Source organism: Corylus avellana, chromosome 5 (genome assembly GCF_965113065.1).
Source record: "Corylus avellana chromosome 5, dhCorAvel1.hap1.2, whole genome shotgun sequence".
In the NCBI taxonomy this organism is placed as follows: domain Eukaryota; kingdom Viridiplantae; phylum Streptophyta; class Magnoliopsida; order Fagales; family Betulaceae; genus Corylus; species Corylus avellana.
Window position 1 is genome coordinate 5829623 of NC_142494.1, and position 21871 is coordinate 5851493.

A 21871-nucleotide genomic window follows, 5' to 3' on the forward strand; every position below is an offset into this window, starting at 1 on the left:
ATTTTAAGGCTACTGTTGAACTTCACCGTAATAAGAATACGAAAGTTGTAAGATCAAATAAAGGTTGTAACTATTATGGGAGATATGATGAAACATCTTGGCAAAATGTGGGACCTTTTGCAAGGTTCCTTGAAGCGTGTGGGATTGAGGCACAATATAGAATGCTTGGAACTCTTGAACAAAATGGGGTTGCAAAAAAGAAAAATCATATTATGATGGACATGGTGTGATGTATGCTTAGTCACTTGTCCCTACTTGAGTTCTTGTCGGGAGAGACCTTGAAAATTGCAACATACACTTTAAATCAGGTACCCAGCAAGTCAGTTCCTAAAACTCCTAATGAGTTTCGGCCTAAGAAAATGCCTAACTTGCGCCATTTTCATGTTTAGATGTTTAGGCTATAAGTGAGACTTCATAATCCACAATTAAAGAAACTTGATCCTGAGACTATTTCTGGATATTTTGTAGGTTACTATGCTCAAGGAGTTCTAGATTTTATTTCCCTTCCCATGTGACTAAAATCATTGAGTTAGATCGTGCCATTTATTTTAAGGATGATATTCAAAGGATTTTCATACCTCGTGAGATCTCATCTAGGGAGGAGTATGTTGTTGTTCTAGTGCATCTTATTTTACCATTTGTGTATGTACTTCTGCCTGTAAGGCAACCTCCTATTATTACTCAGGAATATGTTATTAACACTGAACCCACTATTGATGAGAGGGTGAATGACGATGTTCATTTGAGGAGATCATAGAGGACACGTAGGCATGCAGTTTTTGATGACTATGTAGTCTATTTGCAAGAGCATGAGTTCAGTGTTGGAATGTCCATTGATCCAACTACTTTCTAAGAGGCTATGCATGATGAGATGTCGTACATGTGTCAAAATGATATTTGGGATTTGGTCGAATTATCAAGCGGTTGCAAATGGGTTTTCAAGACCAAACATGATTCTAAAGGCCAAGTAGAGAGGTACAAGGCTAGACTTGTGGCCAAGGGCTTTAAGCAAAGAAAAAAGATTGACTATGAAGATACATTTTCACATGTTTCAACTAATGAATCTTTTTAGATAATCATGGTATTAATAACTCATTTTAACTTGGAGCTTTATCATATGGATGTCAAACAAAGTTTTCTTAATGGGCATTTATTTGAAGATGTGTATATGAAGCAACTGGACATTTTTCAAGTGAATGAAAAAGAACATTTAGTGTGCAAGCTTAAAAGGTTCATTTATGGGCTTAAGCAAGCTTTACAACAGTGATACTTGAAATTTGATGAAAGTGAAACTTCTTGTGGTTTTAAGGAAAATGTTGTTGACCAATGCATATATTTGAGGATCAGTGGGAGCGAGATACATCTTTTTTTGTGCTCTATGTGGATGATATATTGCTTGCTACAATGGGCTCTTTACTTGAAACTAAGTGTATGTTGTATTTTCATTTTGATACGAAGGACCTTGGTGAGGCCCCTATATATTGAGTATACATATTCTTCATGACAAAGCTAATAGCGTTCTTAGATTGTCTCAAAAAACCTACATTAATCGAGTTTAAATAGGTTTCATATTCAATCTAGCTCTTTTGGAAAGACACCAATTTTGAAGGTTGATATATTTTCTAAATTTTAATGTCCCTAGAATGATAATGAAAGAACTCAAATGCAAGCAATTTCATATGCATTAGTTGTGGTTAGTCTAATGTATGCTCAAGTATGTACACGACCTGATATTGCTTATCTTGTAAGTGTGCTTGGAAATTACTTGAGTGATCCAGGTTTAAGTCACTGGACAGCTGCAAGAAAGTATCAAGGTACTTGCAGGGCACTAAAGATTTCATGCTGATGTATTAGTGATCCAACATTCTTAATGTAATAGAATATCCATATGCCAATTTTGTAAGTTGTTTAGAAGATAGAAGATCCATTTCTGTTTTATATATATATATATATATATATATATATATATATATATATATATATATATATAACAAAATGAGTTATTTCATGAAAAAAGTGTCAAATAGACATTTATAGCTTCCTCAACTATAGAGGCAGAGTACATAGCTTGTTACTAGGCTACAAGTCAGCCTATATGGCTATGAAATTTTATCTTAGGACTAGTTATTGACTTATTGTGGATACCATTATGAAGCCATTAAAGATATTTTGTGATAATTCTTTAGCAGTGTCTCTCTCTCTCTCGAAAGGCTAGAAGCTCTTCGTGATCCAAGCATATTGATTTAAATACTTGTTTGTTAGAGAGAAAGTAGTTGAGTCTCACATTTATGTTGTGCATACTCCCACATAACATATGTTAGTGAATCCACTAATTAAGGGGTTACCTCCTTTAGTGTTTTAGGAGCATGCGACTCATATAGGGTTGTTAAAGTCTTCTATTCTATTGAACTAGTGGGAGTTATATACTTTTTTTGTGTATCGTGAGTATTTTGTGTTGCCATGTACTGTTTTGCATGCATTTTTGTTGATTATGACATTATTTGTGTTATGATACGAGATGTTGTGTGTTAGTCTCGGTAGGCTTCATATGAATTTATAGCGATCAATATGTGTGCTATTTGTAGCTTACACTTGTATTCTATTTGTCTGGATCACGTGATTGTAAATACTTGTTATACGTTATATATCATATTGATGTATTCTTAATTTGTACTTGGAAACACATTCGAACTAGGTTCTGTCTTGGGATGCCTATTTGCGTTTATTTTCTAATTTAGTGACTTATGATGTCCAAGTGGAAGATTATTGTGTTTTATTTCTTTTTAGGTGGACTGACATAGTAATTTTATTTTTGGGTTGTACTAATTTTATAAGCACTTGAAGAAGCCATGTACTCTCACCATATATATGAATGGTGTTGGCCCATTAGATTTCATTAGGTCACCAAAGTAATTAGGGTTGAGAGACTACTACCCTTTACACACGACACAACATGACGCGATTATCAAACAAAGAGATGGCAACTCATTGTCTAACAATGAAAGGTACATTTATATATTCCACTTGTCCTTCACATTGATGTAGGACGATATTTACATTTATTTTCGATAAAAAAAATAAAGAAAATATCAAAAATAATATTAGAGCAGCGCTACTTGATCATAATTTTATCTATTCTCAGACAATAGAAGTACAAAAGGAAAGATAGTCACGATTCCCGCTGATTGTTAATTTTATATTAGGATTTTATTTTATTTTATTATGACTTTATTTCCTTTCCTTAATAGGGTAAGATTTGCTTTAATTATTTTCATTTCCTCATTAGGATTATGTTTACTATTGTTACTAGGCTTATGTTTACTTTCCTACTAGGATTAGATTTACTTTCTCTACTAGAAGTAGGTTTACTTTCTCTACAAGTATTTATCTTCTATAAATAGGTTGGCTTATTATATAAAACTTAACTTGTAGCGCCCCGAAATTTTCAAAGTTATTTAAACAGATTATTTTGATGATGATGTTATTTTGATATCCATTTTAGCCTATGATTTTAATTCTGGGGAAATTTATGATATTACAGAGAGTGGTAATTGGTGAAATAATAGGATAGTAAATGGTAAGAAAAATTGTAGATGGATAAATGTAGATATAATAGTATTGGTAGAAGGAGGGTAGATTTATAGATGGATACTAGTAGAATGGAGATTTATATATTGGTAGTAGTAGGTGAAGATTTATAGATGGATACTAGTAGGTGAAGATTTATAGATAAGTACTAGTAGATGGAGATTTATAGATGGATACTAGTAGGTGGAGATTTATAGATAAGTACTAGTAGATGAAGATTTATAGATGGATACTAGTAGATGGAGATTTATAGATAAATACTAGTAGATGGAGATTTATAGATGGAGATTAGTGGATGAAGGTTTGTAGATGAAGATTGGTAGATGGAGATGGTTTCCTATAAATAGAGTCCTCACCCTTCACAAATTTCACTACTCCTCTCCCTTCTCTTCCACATATTCTTCCTTCTTCCGTTTTCTACTCGGTCTTTCTTATTTCTGAAAGTGTTTACACGAAACAGAGAGAGAAAGAGCGAGACAAAGCGTTGCAAGAAAGAAAGAACACGAGAGAGAACGGACTTGAGAAATTAGTTTGAAAGATATACTAGTAGTGTTAGTCAGATTGGAGCAACTAGATCCTTCAGACCACTTTTAGCTTCAGTCTAGAGGTAAGTAAATTCACTACCCCTTCTAAAATTACTTCATGTCATGCTATTTATTCATTCTTGTATCAAACTGTAAATGATTATTTTATTTACCTGTCATTGAGATATGTTGCATGCATGAAGGATTTCTAAAAGAATTATTTAGAAAGTTTCTATTTTTTTAAATGTTTTCTAAGTACACAAGTTTATATTTGGAAGAGTTTCCATTTTTGAGAAAAGAAAGTTGAGAAATGATGATGATTATAAGAAAGAAGAATGATGATAAACCCTCCTACATGTTGCCCTAAGATGCATCAAAAGAAGTACAAAGAAAAGTACAAGAAATGAGTTAAATATTTATGAAATGAGGGCACGTGTATGGAGGAGAGTATTTTTGGCCCCAAGATAAGTAAAGATGAGAGTTCGGTACCGATACTCGGATGGAGGCGAAACCATTGAAGGAGGCTATGCCAGAAGGTGGTATTCCATCAACATGACCGTTGAGTGCACCAAGAAAAGAGTTAATTGACGGTCGGGCATGGCTGAGGCCACAGTTCAGTGCCATGGTCACAAGGACCCGCAACCCTCGTACACAGGGGTAATAGTGTACATGGGCTCTAATATGAGAAAATGATATTATAATTTCAACGATGATATACTATGATGATTTTCAATGATGATATACTATGATGATTTACAATGATGATTTATAGCGATGCATTATGATGATGATTTATAAAGATGATTTATGACGATGATCTAATAAATATAATAGTACGTATATGCTACGGAAGATGCAACCGTACATACATGTATTATTATTATGGCTGGATGTATTTTTTATTTGTAAAAACAATTATCAAAACTGAAAACAATGAGCAAAACTATTTATGGTTGTGGATTTTACTTGCTAGGCCCCCTTTGGGCTCATTCAGTTTTATTTCTTGTTTTCAGGTAGAAAGGACGCTGGAATAGAAGGTCGGAATGGGGACGAGAATAATTATTAACTTTCAAAGTCTTTTCATATCAATTATTGTAATAATATGATATTCCGCAACTAAAGTTTAATGTTTTCTAATTTCGCTTGTAATAAAATCTCTTGAATAATGTTTTATACATTTATCGTATCCTTTAAAATTAAGTACTCTGATAGACCTTATAGATCTTTGCAAGAACTTTTGAAAGAAGAAAAGTGGCAAACTCAGCCTTAACGGGCTGGGGATGTTACATAACTCATTAAATTATTATCAAATCAAAGAATTCTCTCTCAAATACTCTGCGGAGTTTTATCTTTTTAGCTTGTGGGCTTGTATTTATCTTTTTGGGTAGAAGACGAAGACACTTCTCCTTTCAGAATCAAAGACACTGCTCTTTGATTAGTTACCTTAGTCTTCCGCTACATCAGCTGGTATCAGAGTAGGCTTTATTCTGATCATGGCCAATCAGCGCAACGGTGACAAACTTCTCCAACAACGCCGCTTGGAGGGGAAAGGCTCTTTCAAGAGCCAAATTCATGGGGTATCCGAGCCGGCATTATCCGGATTCGATGGCCAACTTATACTACAACAACAACTTCTATAATGACGTCGTTCGTGAGAGAGATGTTTCGAGATCCAACTACCAGCGATTAGAGGCTCCTTTGAGAGCCGAATTCCAAGAGCTCCAGCAGACAGCGCAGATGATGCAATAGGAGGTGAGCCAGTTGTGCGAGTCCTTTAAACGCAAGCAGATCTGTGCCCATTGGAATCACAGAGACACCCGGGAGTACCAGATGAATATCGATCTCCCTTCATTCGATGGTTATCTTCACATTGAAGATTACCTTGACTGGATAATGAAGGTAAAAAGATTCTTTGAATACATGTGTATTCCGAAAGAAAAGAAGGTGAAGTTAGTGGCTTATAAGCTCAAAGGTGAAACATCCGCTTGGTGGGAATGGTTGAAGCTCTCTCGATCCAAGGAAGAAAAACGACCCGTGACATCTTGGCCCAAGATGAAGCGGTTACTCAATGCTCGGTTCCTACCACCAGATGACTATGGGATCCAAAGGGAACCCATTTGGTATCCTTATGTTGACCCATTCCGTGAGGATGACGTAAGCCACTTTCGTCATGTCCATAACCATCTTCATAACTCTCCAAATATGCCCTTCGCCTATGAGGAGAATTTTAATTATGGTGAACAAGTTGTGGAAGATGTTAAGTTGGTTGAAGAAGTAAAGTTGCCGTCAGAGAAAACATATGTGCAACCACCATCATTGATTCCAACGACTAAATCAATGGAGGAACAGCTACCGCCTCCTCCACCACAAGTGCAACTTCCTTCACCAATGTTGCAACCTCCTCCACCACAAGTGTAACTTCCCCCACCACAGTTGCAATCTCCTCCACCACAGGTCCACGGGTGCAACTCATCACGATCACCACAAAAATTGGAGATCCTTTGGAAGATAACGGTGAAGTTGAAGATGATGTCCATGAAGAAATTGTTGGGGAAATTTCTATGGAAAATGACGAAAAGGAGAAAACTTGTCTTGGTGAAATCTATGTAGATTTCTCCAAATATATTTATGCGGATGAGCTGCGCGTGCCATGTCCCAAAGAAAACTCAAGGACGAGTTTTTTTCAAGTGGGGGTGTCTGATGTAGGACGATATTTACCTTTATTTTTGGTAAAAAAGAAAATAAAAAAAATATCAAAAATAATATTGGAGCAGCGCCACTTGATCAGAATTTTATCCGTTCTCAAACAATGGAAGTATAAAAGGAAAGATTGTCATGATTCCCGCTGATTGTCAATTTTATATTAGGATTTTATTTTATTTTATTAGGACTTTATTTCCTTTTCTTATAGGGTTAGATTTACTATTGTTACTAGGATTATGTTTACTTTCTTACTAGGATTAGATTTATTTTTTCTACAAGGATTAGACTTACTTTCTCTACTAGAAGTAGGTTTACTTTCTCTACAAGTATTTCTCTTCTATAAATAGGCTTGCTTATTTTGTAAAACTAAATCTATTGAATTATTATCAAATCAGAGAATTATCTCTCAAATACTCTGCGGAGTTTTATTTTTCTTTTAGCCTGCTGGCTTATTTTATCTATTGGGTAGAAGATGAACACGCTTCTCTTTGCAGAATCAAAGACGCTGCTCTTTGATTAGTTACCTTAGTCTTCCGCTACGTCAGAATAAAGCCTGCTTTGATACCAACTGACGTAGCGGAAGACTAAGGTAACTAATCAAAGAGTAGCGTCTTTGATTCTGCAAGGAGAAGCGTCTTCATCTTCTATCCAAAAGATAAAACAAGTCCGCAGGCTAAAAGAAAAATAAAACTCCACAGAGTATTTGAGAGAGAATTCTCTAATTTGATAATAATTCAATGGATTTAGTTTTACAGAATAAGCAAGCATATTTATAGAAGAGAAATACTTGTAGAGAAAGTAAACCTACTTCTAGTAGAGAAAGTAAATCTAATCCTAGTAGAGAAAGTAAATCTATTCATAGTAGGAAAGTAAACATAATCCTAGTAACAATAGTAAATCTAGCCCTATAAGGAAAGGAAATAAAGTCCTAATAAAAAAAAAAAAATCCTAATATAAAATTGACAATCAGCGGGAATCGTGGCAATCTTTCCTTTTGTACTTCCGTTGTTTGAGAACGGATAAAATTCTGATCAAGTGGCGCTACTCCAATATTATTTTTGATATTTTCCTTATTTTCGTTTTTACCAAAAATATAGGTAAATATCATCCTATATCACACATGCTATAGAGAAAAACAGATTTATTTAGTAAAATTCTAACAAGCTTTACGTAAGGCTTTTGTTTTCTAGATTTTTTCATAGGTAGAAAAATATGCGGGGATAATATGAATGAGATGAGAAATTCCCTGTCTTTCGTTCTTTGTATGTCTTGCTTGGAAGCTTAAACAAATCCTCCTTGTATGGTTAGAAAGTGTCCTTCCAAGAGCTGAGAAAGTAAAAGGAGGAAGAATTTCATGGATAATTATAAAGAAATATGATATTTGTTGTCTGTGATGATATGCAACTAGGAGGGTCTATCTGACTTTACTCATAAGCAAATTAAGGAAAAATAAATTTGGATCTCTTGAATGCTTCAAATCTCAATAATTATTTTAAAATAAAATTATTCAAAATTTATCATATTAGTTTTTTTTTTTATGATATTTACTTTTAACAATTAAGTATATATATATATATATATATATATATATATATATATATATATATTAAAATTAAATATAATAGTAAATTTTAAAAAAATTATTGAGATTTGAAGAAATCTACTATGCTAAAAAAGTCTATGAGATGATTTAAACTTATTAGATGTAATGTCAATATTATTCGTTGGTCCATTTATTTTAGGGAAAAATTAAATTAAATTTAGGTTTTTATGTGATTATAATTTAGTCCTTAGGTTTTCAATTTCAATAATTAAGTTCTTAGGTTTTTCTCTAGTTTTAAATAAGTCTCTCTATCAACTTATTGTTCAATTAATTACCCGTATGTCATGCCAGGTTAATCAATTAATGTCACACGACTTTTATTTGACGTGTCGTGTGCCAACTAACCGTCTATACGTGTCGCATGATACAAATACTTTAAATTACAAGTATATTCTAAATAAATCATTTAAAAAAAGTTAAAAATAAATTCTTTATTTATGGTGTATTTGTAATTTTAAAGTAATAATGCCAAGTGTCACATATAGTTGGCACATTATGTATCAAATGAGAGTTAGGTGGTATTAATTGATGAGTCAGACGTGCCATGTTGTTAATTAATTAGGTGGTAAGTGAACATAATAACCATTTTTTTTTTTTTTGAAAAATTTTGGATGGAAGAATATCTTGATTTCCTTAATGTTATTGTATCTTTTGAAAATTGTAAGATTTGATTTTTCAAAATTGAAAGCTTGAAATGTTTCTAAAATAGAAGAAGAAAAAACCAAGAACTTAATTGTTGAAGTTGAAAACCTAAGGATTAAATTAAAATCTCATAAAAAGCTAAGTATGGGCATGACAAGAAAAAATTAATGAAAAGGTTGAGTGTTTATTAATACATCTAACCAAATTGGAGTACAATAAGTAAACAAGGACAAGCTCCTAAAATTATGGAATGAAAATAGATCTTCAAATATTATATACGTCTTAAGTTTGACTCTATAGAAAGGCTCAACTAGGGATACGAGTTTTACACTATTTGTTAGGGGTGAAAAGGCTGTTATGGTTGGTTAAAACTACTAATGTAACCGCCTTCGCTAACCGTCTAGGTGGTTAACCGGTGGTTTGCGGTTATTTAAACGGTTAGCGGTTAACCGTTTTTAAAGGGAAAAAAAAAATAAAAAATTTGTGCTTGGCTCGGCTCGCCATTCTCCCTGGCTAGCCAAGCTCGCCTGTCAAGCAAGCCGAGTACTCGAAGCTTAGCTCTTGGCTCGCCCAGCTTAAGTGCTTGACTAAGGCAATATCTAGAGGATTAGGAAATGACATGTGCTTCATATAGATGAGTGAAGGTGGAAGTGGTGGGTTTCTTTTTCCAATGTGAAACAAACAAGAGGCAATTGAAAAAACACTTGTAGTTGTTCGTATGGGAGTCAATGACAAGGTCAAGAGGCAAATTGATAACCTCACTCCCCATGCGTTAGTGTTCTTGGCTTCATGCCTAACTCATCTTTTTAAAAACTTAATATTACATTATATAACATATAAACAATATATTTTTATGGACAAAGTTTTACTTCAAACTGAGTTGGAGGAATTTTTTTCAATCTATACTGTAAAAGTGACATGTGTCCCTTAAACATGTGAGATACACATGTTTTTATTAACTGTTTCCAAAAACAGTTAGTGCGGTTAGTGGTTATGACGATTAGCGGTTATAACCGCTTCTCTTAAAAAAAAATTTAGAAAATAATGCAATTTTATTTTTTCATTTCTCTTTCTGGTGAGGTTGCTTTGTGTGGATTAAAATTTTAGAGGATACAGAAAACTACTCATATATCCTAAAAAGACCATTTTATGAAATTGATGTGTCGGTGTTCATTAGTTATTGATTTTTTTTTTTTTTTTATTTTTTTTTTAACAATAACTGAGAGCTGATGAGTAAGATAAGAAAAAAAAATGTCTTAAAAATTTGCTCTTGTTGCCACACTTTTTAAGATTTTTTTTTTTGGCACAAGACTCAAAATTGTTTTTATAATTATGTCACATCATAATTAAAAAACAAAAGGCATCATGTAAAATATTTTATCAAATAAACTTTTATTTTGAATAATGTTTTATATTTAAATTATTTGTTAATTTATTTGCTTTGGGACCTAAAACGAAACCAAAGATTTTGGATAAACTTTTTCTCTGAACTAATTTGAATGAATTTATTTTAATATACTTTATTAAAAATATATGTACATTTTTTTTAATAATATGTAAAATATACATATATTTTTAATAAAATTTATTTCAACTTTATTTCTACAAATAAAAAAATATTTACATCTCCAATATTTAAATAATACATATTAATTTTATAAAGTAGGTAGAAAGAAATTCCTCCTACCTAATTTAAACTTTGTCCAGACATTTTTTGATTTTTTTTTGTGGGGATGTATTATGGTCTATGTAGTTCTTATCTGTTTGGTGTTTAGTCAATGCATGCCACAGAAGATGAGTGAAAACGAATCAAGCCATTCAAACGATAAATAAAAGAGGACAAGATTTCGTTTCAATCTTTTTTTATAAAAGTCAAAGATACGTAAGAGAAATGATTACACATGGACATGGAGTCAAATACGGAAGCTCTTGGTTTTGATTGGGTACACAAAGAAACTGCCAGCGCTAGAACAGTCATAGTAGCCGAAAATATCTTTCCTTTCAGATTAACCCCCAAAATAAATTGGCTTAGTAAAGAAAAACCCCACCCCCAAAAGAATTTTAAGTTGTTTATCGTATGATGCATCTGTACAAGACTTTTTTTTTTTTTTTTTTTTTGAATAATCTGTACAAGACTTTTGGTTTCAATATATGTACAAAAACCTCTATATATAGTAAATTGAGACATCTACAGCCAAAACAATATTGTTGTTGTCTTCATTATTTTATCAAAAGCTAAAGAAGACTTTTTCATAAGTGAATCAAACACAGAGATTCCAGATTCCCAGAAAAAGGCGCAAGAATCTCACTTTAGTCCATACACACCCACCCAGTTTGACAGAGTGAGTTTTTCTTTTTCTTTTTTCCTTGTTTTCTTGGTTGGTTCATCTGATTAATTCTTCTTTGATGTCGTTCCTCAAACCCATCTTCATTCATATGGAATGGAATGGCTCTGTAATTGTGCATGTGTGTGTGAAAAATACCTCAAATGATGATGATATTTGATTTTTATTAATGGGTTATTGGTTTTGAAAAATTGGAGTTCTGGGTATTGGAAATATGCACCTTTTTTCTTTTCTTCCCATGAAGTTCATGATGAATTGAAGCCTGCAAGTCTTTTATTTATTTATTTATTTATTTTTATGAATACAGATTTTATTCAATAGATTGGAGCAAAACCTGGAAATTCTAAAATAAGTCCTACTTAGTTACTAGGCTTGAACTGGGGAAAGAAAACCCCTTTTAAATAAAATAACGAACTTCTTAATAACCACTCATTCATACATGATTGGCAGTACTTGTAGGAACTGGTTGAAAGGAAGAAGCTTTCATTCATGGCAGCGCCTTATCAAAATGTGCCTCCCGCAAATCTTGAGGTTTGTGATCAAAATGATCGTTTCCTTTAATTATTGAATACCGCTGCATGATATTCGTTATTTCTTATAAAATTTTTTGATTTACATCTTCTGTCGTTAACAGGGGAAGTATGTTGCAATTTTAGTATGCTGGCTTCTTGGAAATGGGTGTCTCTTTTCATGGAACAGTATGGTGACCATAGAAGATTACTATTCTTACTTGTTCCCGGTAAATAAAGTCTCTTTTTTGCATTCTTCTTAATCATTTTTTTGGAGATATTCTCTGGGCTGTAGTTCTGTTAAAGGCTTGTCTTTCATGACTTGCAGGCTAGTGTGTGTTTGGTAAACCTTTTAGTTGTGATTTTTTTGTTTGAGTAGTAATAAGAAGTTATTGATTTGATATAAATGTGAAATAAGATGTTGACTTTTGTGAGAGAAAGGTGAAAAAAGTAGTTTTGAAAAGATGATGATTTTTGTTGGGAGAAGTAAAAATAAGGGGAGGGAAAGGGGAGAGGGTTTGACATGGAACACTTGAGGATGCTTAAAACTTTCATGAAAGTTAGAATTTTATGTCGTAATTATGTGATCTAAGCTCATTATTTGACTCATTAATCAGCAATTAAGAATTAGTTTGAGCAGAGATTGGTACCATTAGTTCACTAGCATGGGCTCACCCTTTTGGAATCAATTCACTGAAACTGAATATAAACCATGATTTCAGATCTTGTCTTTCAGAGCTTCTCACTGACCAGAAAAATTCTTGGATTTCGAACTATTTAGTCTGGGAAAGCTCAAGGATTTCTTCTCTTCCCATATCATTCTGCTGCCCCATTTAGCTTCATAGATTTCATATTTATGATGCTGATTCTGTCAAGATATCTTGCACAATTATCCTGATTTTTCTGATTGATTTCCAAACTTTAATCTCCATGTCCTGAATTAGGATATGTATCATTTATGTTTTAATAGGATTCATTTTGCGTCTACTTAGAGGTGGTCTTGATTATTCTCTACACATATCTTCTTCTCTTCTTTTTTATTTTTTTATTTTATTTTATTTTTTTTATCAACTTATTAGATCTAAATTTGGTGAATTATAATACATAAGCTGTACTCCATCTTCTACATCGTTCAGAATTTATCTGAATATATGTTATAAGAATGTCAACAGTTGTTTCTGTAGCCAAGGATTGCCTTCGTGATTATGGTTCTTTTTTTTTTCCCTTGTGCAGGAGTACCATTCAGCAAGGGTCCTTACTCTTGTATATCAGCCGTTTGCACTTGGAACACTTGCAGTACTCACGTACAATGAGGCAAAAATGAATACTAGACGAAGAAACCTATTTGGATATACCCTGTTTTTCATAAGTACTCTCTTGGTTTTAGTTGTAAGTATAATTCACATTTCTAATTCAATCTACCAGATCCTATTCAGTTACATATATCATGAGCTTAAATACAAAGTATTAATCCTTTGAGATAGTTTTGAGTCCTTTTTGCTTCTTTATTATTATTCACAATAGTTGGATTTAGCTACTTCTGGGAAAGGTGGACTCGGAACTTTTATTGGAATATGTGTCATGAGCGGTGCTTTTGGAGTTGCGGATGCTCATGTGCAGGGTGGAATGATTGGAGATCTCTCCTTCATGCAACCTGAATTCATTCAAGTCAGTAGTCATGACTGCCATAATTAAATGCTCAATAGTTTCTTAGCTGTTGACACTTATCTAATCTGATTTTAAGTTTGTGACTAATTTCTTGTTTTAAAATTTTCAGTCTTTCCTTGCTGGTTTGGCTGCATCAGGTGCAATAACCTCTGCTTTGAGGTTAATTACAAAAGCAGCTTTTGAAAATACGAAGGATGGTCTTCGCAAGGGAGCCCGTATGTTCAAATCCCTATTGCTTTAGTTTCCTATTAATGAAGAGAAAAATCGAAAAATATCTCCCTATTGTTGTTGCAACACCCCAGTCCTACATTGAGAAGATGAATAGTCCACATAGAGTGGATGGATTATAAAGGTACTCATGAGTGCTACTCCCACTTAGTTCTTTATCAAGTAAGACTAGACTTATAAGTGATTCTAGGGAAGTTTTAAATTGATTGGTTCTTTTGAAGTGATAACGCAGATGTGGCTATCGCTTTCCCTAATCGTTACAAATGGTATCAGAGCAACCTTGTTACATCATGTGGTACTGGAGAACTGCATAACGTGGCCTAATGAGGACGTTAGGGATTTAAGGGGGGAGATTGTAACACTCCAGTCTCACATTGGGAAGACGAATAGCTTACATAGTGAGTGGATAATAAGGCACTCATGGGTGCTAGTCCCACCTTGGTTCCTTAGTAAGTGAAACTGAATTTTATAAGTGATTTTATGAAATCTTCAAATTGACTAGTCCGTTTGAGGTGATAGTACAAATGTGGCTACAACTTTCATTGGGTCGTTATAGTTGCTGTTGTTAAACAATTAATCCTACAACATATTAGATCGGTTTGAATCTTAGAATATGGAAACAGGTTTCTGATTAAATTTTAGGGGCCCATATGATCAAATCCCTATTATTTTCGTTTACTTCCATTGATTTGCTTAGTACAAGTTGTGTCTCTTCATCAGGGTAAGTTGTTAACTCTATTCAGAATTTGTTTGAGATCCATATCCACTCTGAGTTTCTTGTTATTTATTTGTGAGTTTGTCAAATTCATTTCTAGTTTGTTGTCAATATGTCTATTTGAGATGTATTGCTGACTGCATGCCATTTCTGGTACTCATGAATATTTATACAAGAGCCATACAGGAAATTGATGAGTAATTTATCTTGTAAAAATATTTATGCAGTTTCCTGATTATATAAAAGGTTGTAAGAAAAATCAATTGCTTTAATTGCTGCACTTTATTACTTTCATTTGCTTGTGGCTCTTGTCACCTTCAATAGTCATCATTCAGAGAATGCCGTACTTTAAGGGCATGCGATGGTTGTAATGGTTAAATTACTCTTTCTTACTACAACTGAGTGCTGATTTCTTCTTCTGCTTGCTGCTAAGAAAGCATTATCTTCTTGTAATTTTCTACTGTCATGCTTTATTTTTTATGCTTGGAGTTTCTGAAAAGGTGTTTCTAAAAGTTATGTTTTACGGTTGACTGCAGTTTTGTTCTTTGGAATTTCCACCTTCTTTGAGCTTCTTTGTGTTCTTCTTTATGCATTGGCCTTTCCAAAACTTCCAATTGTGAAGTATTATCGCTCAAAAGCAGCCTCAGAAGGATCAAAGACTGTTTCAGCTGACCTTGTGGCTGGCGGCATCCAAACATTGCCGCAACAAGAGGCATGTCTCTTTCTTTAATGACATGCAAAAAAAAAAAAATTTCTTGCAATTCACATATCAATCTTTTGTGAGATACTTGAATTTGCAGGCTGAGGAAGATCCAAAACAACTCGAGCGACTAAGCAGCAAAGAATTGTTCCTTCAGAACATTGATTATGCGCTTGACATGTTTCTGATATATGTGCTGAGTTTATCTATTTTCCCTGGATTCTTATCCGAAGATACTGGATCACACAGCTTAGGTGCATGGTACGTTTGTATCGACAATTACGTGATTAGTTTTGTGTCTGGTTTGCATTTCTGCCAATATTAATTTGTTCCATCCTTCTATCTTTTTATGCAATGACCAATTAGAGAATTATAGGCAAAGGTCTCTCAGTGTGCTTGTGGTCATTATCTGATAATTGGTGATATTTTCAGGTATGCTGTTGTTTTGGTAGCAATGTATAACGTGTGGGATCTCATTGGAAGATACATTCCACTCCTGAAATTCCTGAAGTTGGAGTCGCGGAAAGGTCTGATGCTAGCAATTCTTTCTCGGTTCTTACTCATCCCGGCGTTCTATTTCACGGCCAAGTATGGTGACCAGGGCTGGATGATTGTGCTGACATCCTTCTTGGGGTTAACTAATGGTTACCTCACTGTCTGTGTCCTCACTTCTGCACCAAAAGGTTACAAGGTTAGTTCATTAGATGTCACTGTGTTTTCTTTCTAAATTTTAAGGAGATTTGTAGAAGAACTTATATGCTTCTGAAACTCGTAGGGGCCGGAGCAAAACGCGTTGGGAAACATTCTGGTGTTGTTTCTTCTAGGAGGTATTTTTGCAGGGGTAACACTTGACTGGTTGTGGCTAATAGGTAAAGGCTGGTGAGTGCTGATTCTTGCTGATTTAAAAGGAAGTAAGATTTTTCTTATTTTAGCTTTTGTTTAGGAAAACTTTATTTCTACTGCTATGGGATAGTCATTGAGGAGGAAGTATGAAATGTGTGTCATTCTTTACAACTTGCTTCTACACTATACTTCAGAATTGTAATGTTTTGTACAGATTTATTGAGGAACTTATGAATAATTACCTTAAGTGTTTCTTCGAGCATGTTTGGGATTGTGTTTGAGAAACTGAACTTTTAAGTCAAAAAACGCTTTTTGGCAAAAACTTCATTTTTAAGCTTTTGTTAAAAGTGCGTTTTTGCTATTTTTGAGCATTTTGGACATTTAAAAGTACTTTTCTATTTTTTTTACCAAACGGATTTTTTTTGTTTTCAAACAGATTTTTTTAGTGTTAAACGCACTTTTAAGCCTCTCAAACGCATACCTAAACAACCCTTTCATCTTGTCTCAAAAGTATTAAATTAAAGGGTGAATATCCTTCCACATCAAACTTACATCTTATTTGCGAAATTAGTAAACTCTTTTTCTTTTCTTCTCTGTGTGATATGAAATTTATGTTCCAAAATGAACATTTGAGTACAAATGCATGCTACAACAAACTTCAGATTCCAGAAAACCCCTTGGGCTTATTGGGCTTCGTCCTATCACAGGCTTGGTTCTCAGTTTATATTGAAATGAATCAGGTTTGTATCTCAGTTCGACACAAACTCAAAACTTCTCAATTACACGGTATGACACGTATAACTAGTTTAATAAAGAGATCGTATAAAGTTAACACGAACAAAGACCCATTTCAATCATGGTTCAGACCAATTCATATGATAAGAAAGACGCAACAAAAGAAGCAGGCTCCATTGGTCAGGAAAGGTCGGTTAAGGTGGGGGAAAGTAGAAGGCGACAAACATTCAACCGCAATTCTCTCCGGTGAACATGTGAAACGAAAGAATATGTTATGCCTCCAACGGATAAATTAATCACAATCTGAAAATATTTATAAAAATAAAAAAAATAAAAAATAAAAACATAATAATAATAGATTTGTTTACAATTATCATTGCAAATCGACCAACATGCTCAGTCCTTGGGAGATGGTCCGGTTGCTTCGTGAGTCGGTTTCTCGACGGCTGTACCATATTGCTAATCCCCGGAATCCACAGACTTTTCGCACAAATCCCCACAATTTAAATGGCACCCCTTAAATCATTACAATTTTTTTTTTTTTTTTTTGAGTGTTTTGTACTTAAATTATTTTTAATATATTTTAGAATAAAAAACAAAAATTTTAAGAAAAATGAACCTTAGCTTTTGAAGAAACAACCGAACCACATTCACCTTGCTCCTAGTCGTTTTACCCAAACCAGACCCACAGTTTCAACTTTGGAAGAGAAGACAATGCATAAAATGGATCTATCAATGGTAATTTTTTGGGAAATAAAATGATAAGTAAGAATATATATATATTTAGCAAAAAATAATAATGAAATGCAAGACTGACCCTCCTCGTACACTACATATCAAAACAAAAGTCTAAAAAACGAGCCTGAAATTTACAGTGGGGGAGCAAAAAGACAAAAATAGCCCTGATAGCCCGTTTGTCTACTAGCTTCACGTGACCCGACACAAGATACCAAAAACCAGGGCATAAACCAAAAGAGAATGGACCCTCTCTCCCTCGGTCCCTCCTAGACAAACAGGGAAACCAAAATGATTAGGGGCAAAATGGGAAACCAAAAAATGGACGGTGAAGATGAGGACTGGGCCATCTCGAACTGCAGGGAATCAACGGCCAGCGGCATGTTCTCTTGGTCCGGGCTGCACGTGGACTCGTGTGGGGGGTGCGCACTGTACATGATGGCCCGCAACACAGCCGAGACCGTTGGAATGTACGCCGTTTTGTTCCGGGCGAGCAGCCACGTCAGCCCCATGAGCTGGCAGTCCCTGTTGAACATCTTGCTCGCCCTCTCTGTTGTGGGCTTGTCCCCCGTCCCGTTTTTGTACCCGCCCTTGAGCTGTATCCATTAAAAGGGCATTTTAGTCCAAACACATCCAATAAAATAAGTGGCAGGGAAAAAAAACAAAAAACGAGAATAATTATGCACATGGTAACGTCAATTTTATAGGGTCTCCGAGAAAGACTTTGTTCTGTTTCACAGAGGGGCAAAGGAACACCTCCAAATCACAGCCCCTTTCACCATCATGTTTCATTGTTCATGTGCCATACCAAAAGGCAAATCATTATCTTTTTTTCCTTGCTAGAAAGTGTAAGAGATAAGTATGACCAATGAATTACAAGTCGGATTAAAATTGATGTAAATATTTCGACCCGAAACAAAACCGACATGCCAAATTTCATATCGGGATCAACTAAACAAGAAAACATTTTGGACCCATGAGGCAAAAAGTAACTCATTTAATATCAATAAATGTCAAACGAACATTCTCCACTATTTTAGAGCAATGATGCTATGAGATTTTTGTCATAGGAGACTCATAAATTGATGATGGTTCTATGATTGCAATGGATGAGCCTTGAAATGAAATCTAAATATGATTTAGGACAATGCATATTGCCCTGTGAATAGATTGGATTGGATTGGATTGGATGGAGAGTACCAAAATTTTCAAAATAATTTATTAAATTAAATTTAAAAAGGAAAAGAAAAAAGAAGCTGACCTTTTGAAGAGCCCCAAGGCACTTGGTACAGCCGGAGTAAGAAGAATTCCGGCAATTCTTCTCCAAATTCTTGACGGAAGCCGTGGGGGTCGCATTGTGGAAACCCGTAACGTTGAAAGCCGCGGGGCAGCTGAGCGAGCTGATCTGGTGGAGCCGAATCCCGCAGAAGCATAGAATAGCGTCGCAGCTAGCGTTCGGCTGCGGAATCCGAATGCCACGGCTCAGCAGCGAGCTCTGCAGCGCGTTCACGCACCTCTGAGAGTCGTCCGGCATCATCGGGAGGTCGGATTCCGGTGCCGGCTCTGGAGCCGCCGACGACACCTGGAGAGCCGTCCTGGCGTGAGCCGCGAAGAGCCACGCTGCTAAGACGGGGCAGCAGCGGCTCCGGTCCAGGTTCTTCCCGCAGGCTTCGCTCACCCCGCCGAAGAGCTCGGCTGAGAGGTCTAGCCGGCAGGTCTGGGTCTGGGTCTGAACCGGGTAGGCCGGGACCAAGTACCCGCCTTGGTTAGCCGGTTCAGAAAGAAAACCGGCGCGAGCGTAGTGAGCCATGAACCACAACCAAACAAAAGACCTAAAAACGGCCATAAGCGACGCCATGTTAAGCCACTGGTTTAGGAACTTCTGGGTCGTGTTTCTGATCGCGAGATGCAGAGAGTGGGTGGTGACGGTTTGTTGGGTCTGTTTGGGAAAGGAGAAAATGTGATTGTGTGGGGAAAGTTTTGCGGGGAAAAGAGGGGGAAAAGAAGGAAAATCACTTGGGAACTTGGGAAAAAAAAAAGAGAGATGTGGGGGTTTAAAGATGAGGACTTTAGGCTTTATCAAAGAGTGCACTTTATGTTTCTTGGAAAATATGGGAAGAAAAGTGGAAAAGAGGAAGATTTTGGAGAGATTCAAAGGAGGAGGAGGTTACAACTTTCTGTCATTTCTTAAGGCTTACCAAGATTCAGAGAAACCTAATACAAGAAGCAAATGAAAATTGGAAGAATTAAGAAGAAGAAGAAGATGGGTTTACTCTGTTTCTTCTTTTTCTTCTTCTTCTTCTCTCTCTCTGTGGGTTTATGCGGACCGAGTGAAGAGGCTCCAAGATCACGAAGCAAAGTAAGCAGTCATTAAATAACATTATCATATTCTTTTGCGTTTTGTTTTTTGGAAAGGTTAAGTGAATATAGAAGAGAGTGAGGGGTCCATGACAAACAGAGAGAGATTCGTCTGGTTCAGAGAGGGAGAGACGAATCAGAAGGAGAGATGAGGGTTTGATAAGAAAGGCTGTCTGAGGATTTGGCAGTTTGTGGTGTCCTTTTCTTTTTCATTCTCTACCTTCCACTGAGGTTGACGTGAAAGTGCTCCCCTTTTTTGTGCCTCACCTCATTACTGGCCTTTTTATTTTGTGGCTTTGCCCGGCCTATAAACACTCATTTCAAACAATTATTAATGTTTTAAGTGAATTTTCATAATATTAGTTATTTAAAAGAAAAAATATATATATTTAAAACACTCGTTGCCTAAGGTAATACCTTTGCCCAAATATTTTTGGAAAACGTTCTCTCTATCTTTCTATTGTTTAGTACAACCAATAATTGTAATGAGTTTGAAAAACCTTCAATTTTTTGTAAAATTATTTATTTTAAAAAAAATTATAAACAATTTTTTGAGTTTTAACTTTTCATTCTCAAAACGTCAAAGTTCGTTGGAAAGCTGCTGGAGTTTGCCGGACCAGTGTCGGAAGTTGCTGGGTCTTTGCTAGAGTTCACTAGAAGTGGTCACCATTTTTTGCATGAGCCAAAGACCGAAAAATAGTTTCAAAATTTTTTTCTTCTAAAAATTAATTTCATTAAAAATATTTTTGAACATCCTTTTAAGCGTGGGAAGTGACATTTAAGCTTGCGGTCCAAGCAAGTGGTAACACGAGTTGTGAACAATATGAATTTTTGGGCTCCACTAGCAATTAAAGAGAAATTCCCTTGATAAATTTTATTATGAAAAAAAAAAAAGAATATCAAAGTATGTGTTTTGTAGATTACAATATTGTTTCTGAAAATACCCTTAAAAACCCAACAAAACATAAACAATGTCACGTGAAAAACCATAGTCATCATACTATATACGTTGCTACGCTCGAAGTGACAGTTGGCAGCCTTATAAATAAACTGAAATTGTATTCTTGATTAAAAATTGTCCTCTACTCCTGATTCTCAGACTCAAAATCTCAAGTGGCTAGTTTTCTAAAGAAAGAAAACTTCAACAAAATCATGGAATAAGGAAGTACATTATGGAATAGAATTTTTTTCATTTCAAATTAAATGAATTTCTCTTTTATATTTATCATTTAAAGCTATTAGTTTTTTTTTTTTTTTTTAACGAATTATTTCTTCATCGATATAACAATTAAATTGGGCAAAATGCTTCATACAATGCCAAAGATATAATTTGGAATCTTTACAATTCAAACATTATATATGACATACACAATAGCCTATCGAGCTATTATAAGATAATATTTATCAAAAGTCACCATCTTAATCAGTTTCATATTTACAGCAAATTCTGGCAAATCACGTTTTTATATACTGCCAGGTCATTGATTCCCTGGCTTCGCAATCCCATTCGCTGCCTTTTCCATAGTGACAATTCTTCTTTATGCTTGATACATCTTCCGTCATCAGTCTATGGTTTACGCCCAAAAAATGAACCATAAGAAAACAAAAAACCGACCGAAAACCAATTATGTTATTCTTAAGGATTCGTGAAAACAAAACTTAAGAAAACGAATAAATCTTCACCCCCCATAAATCGCTGCTAGAAGCAGATCTAGAGATAATGCATTCTTATTTTTTTTTTTAAAAAAAATGAAAATATAACAACAAAAACCCAACACACCCTCAAGCATTCTACACGCCACCAATGGCTAGCCACACGCCACTAAAAATCAACCCGAAAACCATTGACACAAGCGCCATGATCGATCTATAGTGGAATCGAAAAAATGGAGGGTGAAAGGGGAAATAGAAATAGGACAGGGCCTCCTCCTACTCTAAAAGTTATTACATTTAAAAATATGCATGATATCAATTT

General features: G+C 34.8%; 2 protein-coding genes across 3 annotated transcripts; one reads left to right on the forward strand and one right to left on the reverse strand.

The window, feature by feature from the left end:
• Positions 1–11168: 11168 nt before the first annotated feature.
• On the forward strand, positions 11169–16315 carry LOC132183104 (equilibrative nucleotide transporter 3). Of its 2 annotated transcripts, none has more exons than XM_059596501.2 (10): positions 11169–11402; positions 11856–11936; positions 12040–12144; positions 13148–13303; positions 13439–13582; positions 13692–13797; positions 15062–15237; positions 15326–15486; positions 15658–15916; positions 16001–16315. In XM_059596501.2, exons 2-10 carry the CDS (start codon positions 11895–11897, stop codon positions 16106–16108), a joined length of 1257 nt encoding a protein of 418 aa, XP_059452484.2. In that variant the 5' UTR covers positions 11169–11402; positions 11856–11894; the 3' UTR covers positions 16109–16315. The 2 variants fall into 2 exon arrangements, with proteins under 2 accessions (XP_059452484.2, XP_059452486.2); XM_059596503.2 differs by having other exon boundaries at positions 11865–11936.
• A 1247-nt stretch (positions 16316–17562) lies between these two features.
• On the reverse strand, positions 17563–19988 carry LOC132183289 (putative GPI-anchored protein At4g28100). Its single transcript, XM_059596692.2, has 2 exons — positions 18800–19988; positions 17563–18134 (listed from the first exon to the last, which is right to left on the reverse strand). Exons 1-2 carry the CDS (start codon positions 19394–19396, stop codon positions 17808–17810), a joined length of 924 nt encoding a protein of 307 aa, XP_059452675.1. The 5' UTR covers positions 19397–19988; the 3' UTR covers positions 17563–17807.
• Between the last annotated feature and the right edge of the window lie 1883 nt (positions 19989–21871).